Source organism: Achroia grisella, unplaced genomic scaffold (assembly GCF_030625045.1).
Source record: "Achroia grisella isolate CSIRO2021 unplaced genomic scaffold, CSIRO_AGI_Agris_v1 utg512, whole genome shotgun sequence".
In the NCBI taxonomy this organism is placed as follows: domain Eukaryota; kingdom Metazoa; phylum Arthropoda; class Insecta; order Lepidoptera; family Pyralidae; genus Achroia; species Achroia grisella.
In genome coordinates, this window is record NW_026712906.1 from 4097718 (window position 1) to 4114481 (window position 16764).

The 16764-nt window shown below is 32.9% G+C and overlaps 1 protein-coding gene across 2 annotated transcripts in view; it reads left to right on the forward strand.

Moving 5' to 3' along the window:
* The first annotated feature begins 947 nt into the window (after nt 1–947).
* Nucleotides 948–16764, forward strand: part of LOC131846716 (6-phosphofructo-2-kinase/fructose-2,6-bisphosphatase) — a 49133-nt gene continuing 33316 nt past the window's right edge. For both annotated transcript variants that reach the window (XM_059196092.1, XM_059196093.1), the window contains exon 1: nt 948–1127. In XM_059196092.1, coding sequence (XP_059052075.1) covers nt 959–1127 — 169 coding nt within the window. In that variant the 5' untranslated portion in view covers nt 948–958. The remainder of the gene's footprint in view (nt 1128–16764) is intronic.

Genomic DNA, 16764 nt, shown 5'->3' on the forward strand with positions numbered 1-16764 from the left:
ACTAACCAGTTCGGTCCCAAAGACCAAATATGGACTACGCCAACTAGATCACCAAATTTGCTTTTTAGTTTATTATATAAAATAACAGAAATCTAACTATAAAAAAAATACAGCGAATTTGAGCGAAGTGAATTAAAATATAAGTACTTATATACTACTAGCTACTCGCCCCGGCTTCACACGGGTGTGCATGTATTATATATATAAACCTTCCTCTTGATTCACTCTATCTATTAAAAAAACCGCTTGAAAATCCGTTGAGTAGTTTTAAAGATGTAATGATAATTTAAGATTAAAAATAGACAATATTTGCGGTCAAAAAAATAATAAGTTATAGCTGTAGAGTTTAGAAGCGACGAACTAGTTAACACTAGTTAAATAGATAGATAGATAGCATCTCTTGGGTCGTCGGGGTTTGTCTGCAGGCACATAGTTCTCTCTTATCTACTTACTAAATAGATACATAATATATACATTACTAGCTGTCTCGGTAAACGTTGTTTAGCCCTAAAATAAAAAAAAAATTTAGAGGTGGACTACCCCTAACATTTAGGGGGATGAAAAATAGATGTTGGTCGATTCTCAGACCTACTCAATACGCTCACAAAATTTCATGAGAATCGGTCAAGCCGTTTCGGAGGAGTATGGGAACGAAAACTGTGACACAAAAATTTTATATATAAGATTTTAGACAGTATTTTAACGTACACATACAGTATTCCGTTTTACAATAATTATGTAGGTATTAGACAATTAAATTAGGAAACGATTGTTTCTATATGTTAAGTTTCTAGGTTATATGTTTTATAGTTCGCAGAACGCTCCGAGTCGCGTCCCATTATCGAGACTACTGACTAGAATCGTTCGTTACAAGTTTCCACAATATCAGCTGATATCGCGATCATGTCTGGCCACTAGTCAAGTGTTTAATTCAGTTATGTCTCGATAGCACACGCTAATGGACGTGGTAAACGGCTCGCCGTCGCTACGGCTGCGCGGCGGCGTTCACAACAGTGATAATAAAAAACATGAGTTAAATCTGTGCCCAAGTGTCATGTCTCCGGAAACACAGCGACTGCTGCCGCCGACTACGGAGACCATAATGACGAAGCCATTCCCTATACGAGGTAAATGTGTCACAAAATTTTATTGCATACTAACTACCCGCCGCGGTTTCGGTTCAGATGTATACACATAAATCTTCCTCTTGAATCACTCTATCTATTGCTAAAACTGCATTAAAATCGTAGTTTAAAAGATGTAGCGGACAGACAGCGTAATCGATCTTTTTGTACTATGTAAAAACTAAAAATAAGACAAACACGCGTCTCCGTGACAAACAGTCTCATTCCATTGCCATCTGATACATAAATCCATTTAAAAACAAACTAGTGCAAGTCGCTGTAGTTATGAAAGTTACTTCGCGGCTTTATAAATCATATCTGTCAATGTATTAAAAAATATTTATAAATGTATCATTTTGTAAATCAGATAATTAAACGTTCAAAGTCAAGTAAAAGTCAAACACAGAAATAATCATTCATAAATAACCTTTTTTATTGGGCAAGATTTTTATTACAATGTTTCAATCCGACGAAATCCAGTTTGGTTGACCATTTCATTTCATTCACAAAACTCAATTTATACTTTTATAATCTATATTCTTCATTTATTTTTATTATCTACAATTTAGTAATGTTTCGAATAATTTAATCGACTGTTTCAATCTATCAATCTAGTTGTTCTTTTCAATCAACATAATAGTATCTGTTACGTTTCGGTCAAGGCCATCCATAACTTATGAATGAAATTAATGTAAAATTAATAACAAGCATCATATTGTGATTAATTTTACATCGTAAAAAATAATCGTTATAATTTAATAAATTTTACGATTAAAAATTATTTAATAAATAAAGATCTGACCAACATGTTTTAGCTATTATTTCGATTGTCTATAACAAAAGAACAACACAGATAATAAAATAGATTTATTAGCCGTTTGTTGCATACTTTTATGATTTTAATTGATTTAAACATAACGAAGAATTTTCGTCACAAGTTTCATAAATTTATAGATTGATTTATGTAGATATTTGATAGTATATAAGCCCCTTAATCATAAAACGTGAACTCACGGCAAATATAAGTATTTTTTTGATAACAAGATATGTCCGCACAGCTGTCATTCGTTTCAAGGCGCTGCGCCTCCGCCTTCCCGTAATTCTGTCTGTATTATGGAAGGTTATGTATGCGTTTTAAATATTTCACAAGGACATTTTCTTCCACAAAAACTGACTGTTTGGTAGTCTTTTTTGACATTGAAATAAATTATGAAATAAATATAATATTTATAGAAGGGAGTACTATTTATAAAATGGAAAAGTAACTCGGTCTGTCTGTCTGTCGACCTTTCACGCCAAAATTACTGAACTGATTTAAATGATAGGTACCTAACACAGATAGTTTAGAACCTGAGAAAGGACATAGGGTACTTTTTAATGGGGAAAAGTGTGGAAACAGGAGGAAAGTATCGTCATTTTTAAAGCTGAAAGCTTGAAATTTCTTTTTTAGGCTGTTGATTCAATTTAAATAAATATGATATCGAAAGTATGTAAAAGTTTTACCCTTAAAGGTGTAATATAAAATAGAAGATGAAAGGTGCTATGGATATTCGTCATTTTTGAAGCTAGAACAATGAAACTTTTTTATTAGGCTAAATAATTAAAAATGCTACCCAAGGTTGTTCCATACGGGCAAAATCGCGGGCATAGCTTGTATAAACGGTCACTGAAATACAAAGTGGGAAAGTAGACTTTTAAAATTATTCGTAGTTACTAAATCACATAATTTGTATGCAAATTGAACCTTCAGTTTTCCACTTTTCTTATTAGGGGAACTTGTCCAATTTCAGTTTCATGAATAGTATTATTGACTTTCTGCTACAGATACAAATAGTAAACAAAATCTTTTGCGTAATACATAAAATTCTGCGTCGTAATTTTGACATTCAGTTGAAAATGAATCTACCTACTTGTTTGCTTTTATATGAAACTAGCTGTGCACGCGACTTCGTCCGTATGTTATAGTATGTAATATTATGTTATCTGTGGTCATAGTGGCCTTGACCAGAATAATAAAAAATATATGAATCATTACATCCTCTCATTTAATTAAAAGGTAAACACTTAAAGGTAACTTTATACGACGTTTGAATGATATATTTATTTATATTTAATCAACACCCTAAAAATAACTTAGAAACTTAGCTTTAAAAGTGACGATACTTCCATACAAACTTTCATCTCCCCTTTCGACTCTATACAACCCTTTTTTCGCATTAAAAAGTAGCCTATGTCCTGTCAACGGCACAGCTTATATAGATTATAGATGAACATGGCTATAAATTTCACGTGAGTCAAACCACTGCCATAGCTAGTTGATTCACATCATAAGTTATTTTACAGTCATCAATTTTACAATTATATGTGACGGTGTGATAACAAATTATGCGTCACTATACGTATATTATATATATTATTTGGTATTCTTATTAGTAATACGTCAGATGATATGCACAGTATTATATGGACTTGTTCAAAGTACAATATTACAAACATACAGTCACCACTACATTATGTTATTCATACAGTCATACTATTAATATTAGACTTGTGCAGTTCGCGAACGAACTAGTTCGTAGATCATTCGCTCTATATTTCGTTATTAAAGTTTTTACTTTAAGTCTAATTCCAAAAAATTAATTTCTTTAAATCCTATATTGTATGAAGTTACGCAAATCTAATCACTTTTCTTCATCCTAAGGTTGCCTGGAAGATATCACTTTTTAGCGATAAGGCCGCCCATTGTTACCTCTTTGTCTCGTTTATTATTGTTTTTTTTTATCATTTTATACATAATTGTGTATGTAACTGTATTTTCTGTGAGAAGAACAATAAAGAGTTTCATTCATTCATTCAAGGCGTGCGATGTTTGCAGAAGAAATACTTATAGACCTCTTGACATTGACAAACCTACTTCTTTTCTCTGGAGAGAACGAACTAAAAGAACAAACTACATAGTTCGCAAAAGAGCACTGAACTAAATTGACTGATCCCAGTGGCGCGATGTTATGCACAAGTCTAATTAATATTATGTTCGATGATTGTTTCTCTATAAGGATATATTTATTATAAAGAAATTGATGCAAACTGTAGGTAAGTAGGATAGTGCAATGTTTTTTTATATGAGTGCTGTTCGGCCAAGTTTTCGCCTGGGTTAGTTAGTTTTGTCAGTTCTGTATCTATTAACTCCATATTCATCCTTACAAAAAAATATACACATAACATCAGCGAGACCAATAAAAACACACACATATATATATATATATATACATATATCACGACCACTTCTTTGTAAATTATGAAAAAATGCCATGTTCTTGATTTTTTTAACGGAACAATTGTTTAATCTAATCATTGAGAAATTTAGTCCAAAGATTTTTTGTTATCAAATTATGACATTTTGATTTCGGCGAGGGCACCGCCCCCAATTTTTATAGCAAACAATAAAGTTACAGGCTTCTTTGTGGCTGATCATATCGATAACTGATAATAGTTGTAAATTGTAGAGAGTTAGTAAAAAAAAGTAGGTAACTTTTATGTAGCTTTGGGTTATTGCGAGGTACTTCAGACCTGTAGCACTGCGAAATAGTACCTAATATAGTAATGTCACCAAAATTAAGAATCCCGAGAAAGACTGAATATAACGTATAATAATAATCTACAGTATATAAGCACTGCTATGTAACCCAGTAGCTAACTACCTACATCCAAACGGACGTGAGTTCAGTTCCGGCAGACACATAAAAATATTGTGTGTCAATTTATTTATCTGACTCTCCGGTGAAGGAAATTCCGATAATAAAACCGAATAATCCGAGAGACGGCAGTAGGCTTGCCGCCTGCCACATTGAATTTAACTATACAAAGTGAAATATATAGCAGATCAAATAAAAAACACAATTAAATTAACGGCCTCGGTGGTCTAGCGGTTTAGCACTCCGCCTTAATTCCGACGGTCGCCGGTTCGATCCCTCGCACGGCACAAACTTTCTATTCATAAGTATGATTGTTTATATCGGGCTGGATGTTTCTATGTATTTATAAATATATATATCTATGTATTTGTATCAGTCATCTAGTATCCATAACACAAGCTTTAACTAGTTTAATTTGGCTCTAGATGGAGCTGTGTGAATTGTCCTGAGAGTTTTTTTTAATAGACTACGATTGCCTGGAAGTAATAATTATTTAGCTTTAAAACTATACAGTGTAACCTTTGCATTGTTTCTCGGAATGGTTACTAACATTTTAATATACAATTAAATTCTTTGTGCTAACAATGAGAGGATTTTATACATTCTAAATTGGTGTTTCCCCTAAAAGCGATTGAAACTTTAATCACTGGTTGTAACAATGGATTCATGACATTTTAACAGTGTTCTTTGTTGAACCATGTATGTCAATGGACTATTATTATTTTATTTCTTGCAATCAGTTATTACCTAGGCCACTTGCTTAACTGATATCTAGAAACTGTTATTATTATAAACTCTTTATTGCTCCAAGCATTTCACACAAAAATTAAACAGAAAAAAAATATATATGTACAAAAGGCGGTCTTATCGCAAGAAGCAATCTCTTCCGGACAGGCTATAGGTAGAGAAAACTATTCAATATAATTGCAGTAATTGATAAACAACTGGGTATCAACACTTGTAACAGTCATTAAATGATTATTTTCAAGTATGGCAACAATGAAATGTTATCCTACTTTTGAAAAAACATTGTATATGAATTATTTTATTATGCGCATATATTACACCACATACAAATATTTGATATCATTAGGCCTCTGCGTTAGCTGGTTCAATAAAATGTCCATGTATAACCTTTTCACAATATTGTTCTAAGAATACACAAACTTTTATAAGTAATTTAAACACATTTTATTGAAATCAAAATAATACCTACTCTGAACGTCGTAGCTCTGTCTACATATCATACAGACGCCTTAAACTAGGCTGGGGCCCTTGGGCACACAAGAATTCGGGACCCTTTTGGAAAATAAAACACAAAACTCATTAGGTATAAGAATATAGGAATAGGCGAAGTAATTGGTATAATGGCGTAGTATATGCGTATAAATACCTTTTGATAACATTACTGATTTTTGAAAAAAGAGCAGTGTGCCCGACAAAAATCTTTTGAGAATAAATGTGTGAGAAAAATTGTTAGTCCCCCTGAGAATGGGTGCCCTGGGCACGGTCCCCGTGTGCCCTTATGGTAAAGACGGTATTGCATACAGATCTACCGTTTAGAAATTGTGTGCGTTGGGAAACGCCACAAATATAAACCATTTGTGTACTAGTACAAAAGGAGGTATGTACCTATTAGTAAAATATTTGTAATTATTTTCGGAACAATGCTATGACGCCAAGCATCTTGCTTTGTAAGCCGCTTAAAAAATAAGACTTGTAAAGCACCTAGTATCTAAAATTATAGAGTTCCGAGGCATGATACTTCAGGAATGACAACGCATGTAAGTTACCGCCAAGACGACCTAATGTTCGCAGTGTATGAAGGTTATCACTTCCATCAGCCTTTTTAGTTGCGTAAAAAAAGACAATAGGTTCAGAGCAGACAAAGCCGCACTATACAAATAATAATAGGATAATTGCATGTGTGACTCAGTGCAACTGTACAAAGTTAATAGTTATTGGTTTGTTTACTATGCAGCGCCGGTGACACGACTCGTTAGTTTAGGCTTCCATTATTATAATGTTGGTACACAATTAAGCTTAACGACAAAGGTTATTATGCTAGAAAACTATAGCACATTCAGGTCAAAAAGGAAACGATTAAGTCTACAACATTACTTTTTATTATTGAGGCCAGTCAAAATGACCATAGACCTGATGGAAACCGGAAGAGAGGTCTAAACATGAAGGTTATTATCACAACGGAACCATGTGATATGGATGTCTATGGATAGACAATAGACCTCTGTTAAGAGTACAAATGTAAAGTGCATCATTTGGAACAAAATAACGTTAGTATTGAACTATACAACCGATTATAACACTGCATACATATTTGCATGCAACTGTTTGTATATTATAAATAAATTTTGCACATGCTATTCCGTGTTAAATACAAGTAGAACGAAACAATTATTGTATCACAAAATATGCGAGGTATTCTTTGAATTATTGCAGATTTTGTTTTCGTCCTCGTAAAAGCAGTGCCAACTCTCGTAAAACATAGTGTTAATTACTCTGTAGAAATACCCTTATTGAAAAAAAAACTTAGGAGTAGTTCAGGAAGGACTAGACTTGGCAGTTTGATTGAAATTATATGCATTAGTTTTAAGTGGGTCTGTTTAATTTATTCCAATGACTGATTCGCGCCGGTTGGTCAAGTTAACACTAGACAAGTCAACAACATCACGAGATGTCCGCGTGCTGTGCAACTCCACGCCATTTTGACGTGATGCCGACGTTCCTGACACTGATAATGAATTAAAAAACAAAAACAAATGTCAAATCTGGCCTTTTGGCGCGAAATCGTAATGTATTTAATTAATATAAATATAGTTGCGAATGGCGCACGCTTATCTTTGTACAGAAATAAGAATAGATATAAATTAGGTGGTCTTGGGTGGTAATAGCAAGTCATGCTCACTCGATGTGCTCATTATATTACCTAATTGCTATATATCCTGTAAATGGCGTAGTTACTGAGCTCTATAAGCAAGCACTGCATAGTAAAACCTGTGTGGGATCTATACTCGAGTAAAAGAAAATAATAACAAACACAGTTCAGAATTGGCGATGATTTCACAGAACGTACAAAAAAAACTGTTTACAATTTCCTGTACTCGATGGCATGGAGCGCAGGAAATTGTAAATAGTTTTTATTTTTTATTTTTATATTGTAAAAACAATGCGATACTTAGCAGTATAGTGTACATTTAATTTATATTATAGGTACAGACCTTTATAGCCTCTGTCTAAATCAAATCAAATCATTTATTCGCAGAGTACAGTGTTTACAGGTGTAATACAATATTAAATATAATGTCCAGTGTATTCAGCTTGCATTCAGGTGTGTAAATTTTTATATATAATTATATTTACGTCATTCTGATTAGTCAATAATTAAATTAAAATAAACATGTCATTGGCATTATTGGCATTATTTACTTGTAAATAATGCCAATAATGCCAATGACATGTTATTTAATATAAGAAAATATTGGCATTATTGGCAATTAAATATGTCATTACTGAAGACAGTGGCAGTATGGGCTGAGTCCTTTTGCCTTTCCCTTTAAAGGGAAAAACCGAACCAAAAAAAAAAATGACTTCTTATTGTACTTTTAAATAATCTATTTTATAAATTAATTCAAAACTTTTTTTGTAAAAGAAGATTGACGTCTTCCATTATCATTATCTCGATCCAACCAAATATTCTTATGCTTGCCTTATCAGAACGGAGGCAGTCACTGTAAACAGTAGATAATGAAGTTATCGATTTGACGTCAAAAAATAATGTTCATAAATAAATGTACTTACTGCAATCTCTTTTGTAATTCGCCGTCATCAGTTACGTAAATTCCATTGTTTTAACCGACTGCTTTAAGTAGTTTTCTAAGCGTAATGGTATTTTTTCACCTATATTAGAATTGTAAATATGATGTCAAAGATCTAAAAAATAAAATGCCTAAATATCAGCCCCGAAGGATTTGTAATTGCTGAGAAAAGTTAAGGTTTCTGAGATCAATATTTGCGATGCGTCGCCTTTAGTTTTCGATGATTCTTTCTAAAATGTGATTTTCTGCAGTTTACTGAGTTTACTACGCGTTGATTACTTAGAAATTTTAGGATTTATACTATAGTATGTTTTTGGAAGACTATATAACGTTAATAACTATATTTTTCATGTAGAGATAACAAATATATATATTTGATTTTATATGATATTTCCATTTTATAGGTTATGTTGTACCAGAGATTTTACATTTAGCATTGAAATCCTTATTTCCAGTAGGTATTATGCTAAATTTTGGTCCGCATTAAACTACAATAAAATCGATACAAATAGAAATAAATGTAAGAGTATACCAAGATAAAGTTTAGCGTTACACAGACAATAAATCTCATAAACATATAACATTTACAAAATATTATACACAATAAATAAGAACATCAATCATTTTTCTATTTTATTATTATTAAACTGAATAACTGTGATGCGATGATCTGGTGCCCCGCAAGCGTATAATATTAGCGCAGATGCACCATTCCATCATCTTCCATATAATAAAAATATATACCCAGTGAATTCAGTACATCTTATAAAATAGTAGATATTATATGACGAGGTGTTATACCTATAGTTTCCGTCAATCAACTTCTCCTTTAAATTGATATGAATATCTGTTATACCTAATAGGTATTTTGTAGAGTCTCGATCATCTCTATGGATTCCCCAATATTTTATGAATCATTAGATAATGATTTAAGTATTTAATCGTTATAAAAAAAATAATAAGCTAATATTTTGTAACAAATCGCAGATAGCTTCACTATATAGTGACAAGATAATTAGGTATACACAATAATTAGGTACATAAAATACTTTATCTCTCATATCTAAATAATTAATTAAAAACAAAATAAATATAGCAGAATTAATATAGATATTGTAATACTTACATTCCTTAGTATCATCATTTTTATCGTGATTTGTAGATACTATCTTTTGTTTTTTAAAAACAAAGTTCACTCAATCAATTATATTAAATTCGCAGTGATAATTTGCTCAGTAATTTCACATGGCAAATTTTACGACAGAATCAAAACATTATCTGTAAGACTACTAGAATACCATAGAGAAAATAATATAAAAAAATAATTAATGCGTCACTAATCAAAGGCTTTAGTTACTGTATATATTATAATAACATAAAATATGAGGTAGCCATTTGCTTTTTTTTATAGTTTATAGACCCTTAGGGCTAAGAACAATGGTTAATTTTCTTCGTCCTGTATAAAGTGATAAATGTATTTTTTTAGTCTATATTCAAATAGTCAATCGACTATATAACTATCGACTGTTTTGTAATATCTTGAGGAAAACTTATACAAAGTAGGAAATCTGCACGAGTAATTATTTATATGTATCTGGGTTACTGAATACGTATGCATTACTTCCTCAATAAGTGCAACGGATAAGCATGTAGGTATAATGTACTTAAGAAAAAAGAATGTAAATTATTGTCTATGAATAACAAACACTTACACTTTTACATTCTTAGTTGACAGTATGTCCCCACAGTTACCATATGCTGTGACCGCTCACTATTACAGCACTATTATTCTATGTAGGTCCTCCTAAGTAACCTATAAGTGGCTGACTGATGATTTCATATGAAAAAAAATATTCATATAAAAAAATTAAAGATGAGTCACAGTTTGATAAATTAAATTTCACATTTTTATTGTTAGAATTAAGAATATCATTCAAAAATAAATATAAAATAAACAACATATAGTGAGATAATCGTGAACCGGATCATCTTTAGATAAGAAAGTTTTATCAGGTTGCTGAATATTCTTATCTGTTATATTATTATATTTATGGTTCGCAATACTTATGTTCTATGTACTACCGACACCATTAGGGTTCCGGGTGACGTGTTCTAACATTTTGACTTGGTGGGGTTGACAACAGATGGCGCTAGTAAGCATTAATTAACACTACGTTATGTTTTCTCTGTGGTCGCATTGATTAGTAACACTTGATACCGTCCCTTTAATAATTAAAAACCTTTAATAATTAGATGTGCTTGTACAGTTTCACAAAAAATGTATTTATTTTAAGTGATACAGGCATATTTGCACAGACGGATAAAACCGCAATTCATTATGAATCTGTGTGAACAATTGCTTCGTAAATATGCAAGTCAATAAACAACATAGCATATAGTCGCCCGAAACGGCAGGGTAGGCCATTAAGAAAGCTTAAAAACTTATGTCACTTACTCGCTGTACTTGCCGTGTAGAAACCGATGTACAGAATTCAGTAGTAAAATAGTCACCGCCTTCGATCGCACGACAAAAATTCAAAATGCCCGCCATTATTGAAAAAACCGACACAAATGAATCATAGAGAAAGTATTCTGCGAGGCTATCAAAACCGTCAGGGATGAGGGAAATTAATTTAGAGTATTGGTCTGAATGGGATATAAAATATAAATCGTAAGTTATATAACTATACACTGTGACTGCAGCGGGAACACAACGACTATATTAAGACTAGTAAACTATATATATATATACATATGTGTATGTCGTAGCAGATGCAGTTTCGTAGGTTTTTAGATATAGTTATGTTAGGTACTCTGACGTCACTTGCGTTATTCTCGACCAACATGGTCAAGAATATCTCAATTGTTTAACTCGTAGGTTATTATAATGAAACAAACTTAATAGAGCAAGAGCCCACGACTGCCAGACATACGTCATTTTAATAAACGTGAAAGTTCTTGTATGTGTGTCCCCAACACAGGTAAGAACGATCCCCAAATATGAAACCTGGATCGTGGTTCCTTTGGCAGGTACCAGGTAACAAAGGTGTAAAAAAAATCATACCAAATTCGTTATTTTAAGAAACTCCATATTTTCATATATTGTTCGTAGCACTATTATAACTTGCGCTGCTCAGTGCCAGACACGTAGTGTGGTTCCAACCCCCCGCCGGACCCCCCTAAACTATACTATTTTAGAAATAAACTTACGTCATTTTAATAAAGCTGAAATTTATATATATTATTGAGAGTTCTCTCAAACTGAGTTTCCTAAATTGCCAGACAGTTTTCTTGGTTCCTTATCATACCAGACTCATTGAAACCGTATATTGGGTAACAACGGTGTATACAATTTCATATCAAATTCGTTATTTTAAGATGCTCCATTTTTTCGCATATTCCTCGTAACAGTATTATAACTTGCTCTGCTCATTGCCAGACCCTTAGTGTGGTTCCAACCCCCCGCCGGACCCCCCTAAACTATACTATTTTATAAATAAACTTACGTCATTTTAATAAAGCTGAACTTTATATATATTATTGAGAGTACTATTAAACTGAGTTTCCTAAATTGCCAGACAGTTTTCTTGGTTCCTTATCCTACCAAACTCATTGAAACCGTATATTGGGTAACAACGGTGTATACAATTTCATATCAAATTCGTTATTTTAAGATGCTCCATTTTTTCACATATTGCTCGTAACAGTATTATAACTTGCACTGCTCGTTGCCAGACCCTTAGTGTGGTTCCAACCCCCCGCCGGACCCCCCCAAACTATACTATTTTATAAATAAATTTACGTTATTTTAATAAAGCTGTAATTTATATATATTATTGAGAGTTCTCTCAAACTGAGTTTCCTAAATTGCCAGACAGTTTTCTTGGTTCCTTATCCTACCAGACTCATTGAAACCGTATATTGGGAAACAACGGTGTATACAATTTCATATCAAATTCGTTATTTTAAGATGCTCCATTTTTTCACATATTGCTCGTAACAGTATTATAACTTGCTCTGCTCATTGCCAGACCCTTAGTGTGGTTCCAACCCTCCCCGCCGGACCCCCCTAAACTATACTATTTTATAAATAAACTTACGTCATTTTAATAAAGCTGAAATTTATATATATTATTGAGAGTTCTCTCAAACTGAGTTTCCTAAATTGCCAGACAGTTTTCTTGGTTCTTTATCCTACCAGACTCATTGAAACCGTATATTGGGTAACAACGGTGTATACAATTTCATATCAAATTCGTTATTTTAAGATGCTCCATTTTTTCACATATTGCTCGTAACAGTATTATAACTTGCTCTGCTCGTTGCCAGACCCTTAGTGTGGTTCCACCCCCCGCCGAACCCCCCTAAACTATACTATTTTATAAATAAACTTACGTCATTTTAATAAAGCTGAACCTTATATATATTATTGAGAGAACTATTGAACTGAGTTTCCTAAATTGCCAGACAGTTTTTTTGGTTCCTTATCCTACCAAACTCATTGAAACCGTATATTCGGTAACAACGGTGTATACAATTTCATATCAAATTCGTTATTTTAAGATGCTCCATTTTTTCACATATTGCTCGTAACAGTATTATAACTTGCACTGCTCGTTGCCAGACCCTTAGTGTGGTTCCAACCCCCCGCCGGACCCCCCCAAACTATACTATTTTATAAATAAATTTACGTTATTTTAATAAAGCTGTAATTTATATATATTATTGAGAGTTCTCTCAAACTGAGTTTCCTAAATTGCCAGACAGTTTTCTTGGTTCCTTATCATACCAGACTCATAGAAACCGTATATTGGGTAACAACGGTGTAAACAATTTCATATCAAATTCGTTATTTTATGATGCTCCATTTTTTCACATATTGCTCGTAACAGTATTATAACTTGCTCTGCTCATTGCCAGACCCTTAGTGTGGTTCCAACCCCCCGCCGGACCCCCCTAAACTATACTATTTTATAAATAAACTTACGTCATTTTAATAAAGCTGAACTTTATATATATTATTGAGAGAACTATTAAACTGAGTTTCCTAAATTGCCAGACAGTTTTCTTGGTTCCTTATCCTACTAAACTCATTGAAACCGTATATTGGGTAACAACGGTGTATACAATTTCATATCAAATTCGTTATTTTAAGATGCTCCATTTTTTCACATATTGCTCGTAACAGTATTATAACTTGCTCTGCTCGTTGCCAGACCCTTAGTGTGGTTCCAACCCCCCGCCGACCCCCTAAACTATACTATTTTATAAATAAACTTACGTCATTTTAATAAAGCTGAACCTTATATATATTATTGAGAGAACTATTAAACTGAGTTTCCTAAATTGCCAGACAGTTTTCTTGGTTCCTTATCCTACCAAACTCATTGAAACCGTTTATTGGGTAACAACGGTGTATACAATTTCATACCGAATTCGTTATTTTAAGATGCTCCATTTTTTCACATATTGCTCGTAACAGTATTATAACTTGCTCTGATCGTTGTCGAACCAAGAAAACTGTCTGGCAATTTAGGAAACTCAGTTTAATAGTTCTCTCAATAACATATATAAAGTTCAGCTTTATTAAAATAACGTAAATTTATTTATAAAATAGTATAGTTTGGGGGGGTCCGGCGGAGAGTTGGAACCACACCAAGGGTCTGGCAACGAGCAGAGCAAGTTATAATACTGTTACGAGCAATATGTGAAAAAATGGAGCATCTTAAAATAACGAATTTGATATGAAATTGTATACACCGTTGTTACCCAATATACGGTTTCAATGAGTTTAGTAGGATAAGGAACCAAGAAAACTGTCTGGCAATTTAGGAAACTCAGTTTAATAGTTCTCTCAATAATATATATAAAGTTCAGCTTTATTAAAATGACGTAAGTTTATTTATAAAATAGTATAGTTTAGGGGGTCCGGCGGGGGGTTGGAACCACACTAAGGGTCTGGCAATGAGCAGAGCAAGTTATAATACTGTTACGAGCAATATGTGAAAAAATGGAGCATCATAAAATAACGAATTTGATATGAAATTGTTTACACCGTTGTTACCCAATATACGGTTTCTATGAGTCTGGTATGATAAGGAACCAAGAAAACTGTCTGGCAATTTAGGAAACTCAGTTTGAGAGAACTCTCAATAATATATATAAATTTCAGCTTTATTAAAATGACGTAAGTTTATTTCTAAAATAGTATAGTTTAGGGGGCCCGGCGGGGGGTTGGAACCACACTACGTGTCTGGCAATGAGCAGCGCAAGTTATAATAATGCTACGAACAATATGTGAAAAAATGGAGCATCCTAAAATAATGAATTTGACATGAAATTGTATACACCGTTGTTATCCAATATACGGTTTCAATGATTCTGGTGGAATAAGGAACCAAGAAAACTGTCTGGCAATTTAGGAAACTCAGTTTAATAGTTCTCTCAATAATATATATAAAGTTCAGCTTTATTAAAATGACGTAAGTTTATTTATAAAATAGTATAGTTTAGGGGGGTCCGGCGGGGGGTTGGAACCACACTAAGGGTCTGGCAATGAGCAGAGCAAGTTATAATACTGTTACGAGCAATATGTGAAAAAATGGAGCATCTTAAAATAACGAATTTGATATGAAATTGTATACACCGTTGTTACCCAATATACGGTTTCAATGAGTCTGGTATGATAAGGAACCAAGAAAACTGTCTGGCAATTTAGGAAACTCAGTTTGAGAGAACTCTCAATAATATATATAAATTTCAGCTTTATTAAAATGACGTAAGTTTATTTCTAAAATAGTATAGTTTAGGGGGGTCCGGCGGGGGGTTGGAACCACACTACGTGTCTGGCAATGAGCAGCGCAAGTTATAATAGTGCTACGAACAATATATGAAAATATGGAGTTTCTTAAAATAACGAATTTGGTATGATTTTTTTTACACCTTTGTTACCTGGTACCTGCCAAAGGAACCACGATCCAGGTTTCATATTTGGGGATCGTTCTTACCTGTGTTGGGGACACACATACAAGAACTTTCACGTTTATTAAAATGACGTATGTCTGGCAGTCGTGGGCTCTTGGGCTATAATGTAAGCACGTTTGAATAGTTACTGTATTTGTGATTCTACCACTCATTCGGAACGCAGATTCATCACAAGAAGAATGAGCAAGAAACTTGTGTGTTGCTCTTTTAATTAACTATTTGTATTATTTCTAAGCAGACATGACTTACAAAGTCGTGTGAGCCAGGTTTGTACCTGCCTCCACGGTGACTCAATCACTCCGTAACTGTGTAACTCTGTAAGATGGTAACTCAGTAACTGCTCACCTAAACCGTGTTCGAGTACAAGAAGGCTTTGCTTATCCCCTCCTAGAGGCCGCTAGTGTGCTGACCAATCAGAGCGAATGCTCATGTACTCGCTTACAGTTTAACAACTCTTTATGATTATAGATTTCGTAATTACCTAATTGCTTGAGAATTATAATAAGCCGAGCTTGTTATAATTCTCTAAAATACTATTAAGAATGATAGTTATTAAATTGCATGTTTTTGTTATTATAATTAGGGTTTATGTTAACGATGTTGTCAGTCAATTGACTGCCCTAATTTCTGTAATAAATTATGGCAGACAATTGAGTGCCTTATTATTCGATCTAAAATTATTAATTCAAATTAATCATAACGGTTTCTATAAATATTAAATCTACAATTACATTTCACAGTAATAGCAAGTATTATTGTACATATATTATTACAATTGTAATTAAAAATCTTATTTTCAAAGATTTTGGGACAGTACAATTCCCGAATCATGCCAGCGCCGATATATATAGTTTACTATTATAATGTGTGTTTTTGTCATTTCTATTATAACCTTTATATACGTACATGTATATTCTTCCATGTTATTCATGCGCCACCTACCACTTTTGTTGTTTTTCTCTACCTAAAGATTGTCTGTAAGAGATTGCTTCTTGATATAAGATCGCCTTTTATAAATATATACCTGTTTAATTTTTGTGTAAAATTTTTAAGGTGCAATAAAGAGTTTATAAATAAATAAAATTTATAAAAACAATGATGGACAACCTGCTAGCAATATACATT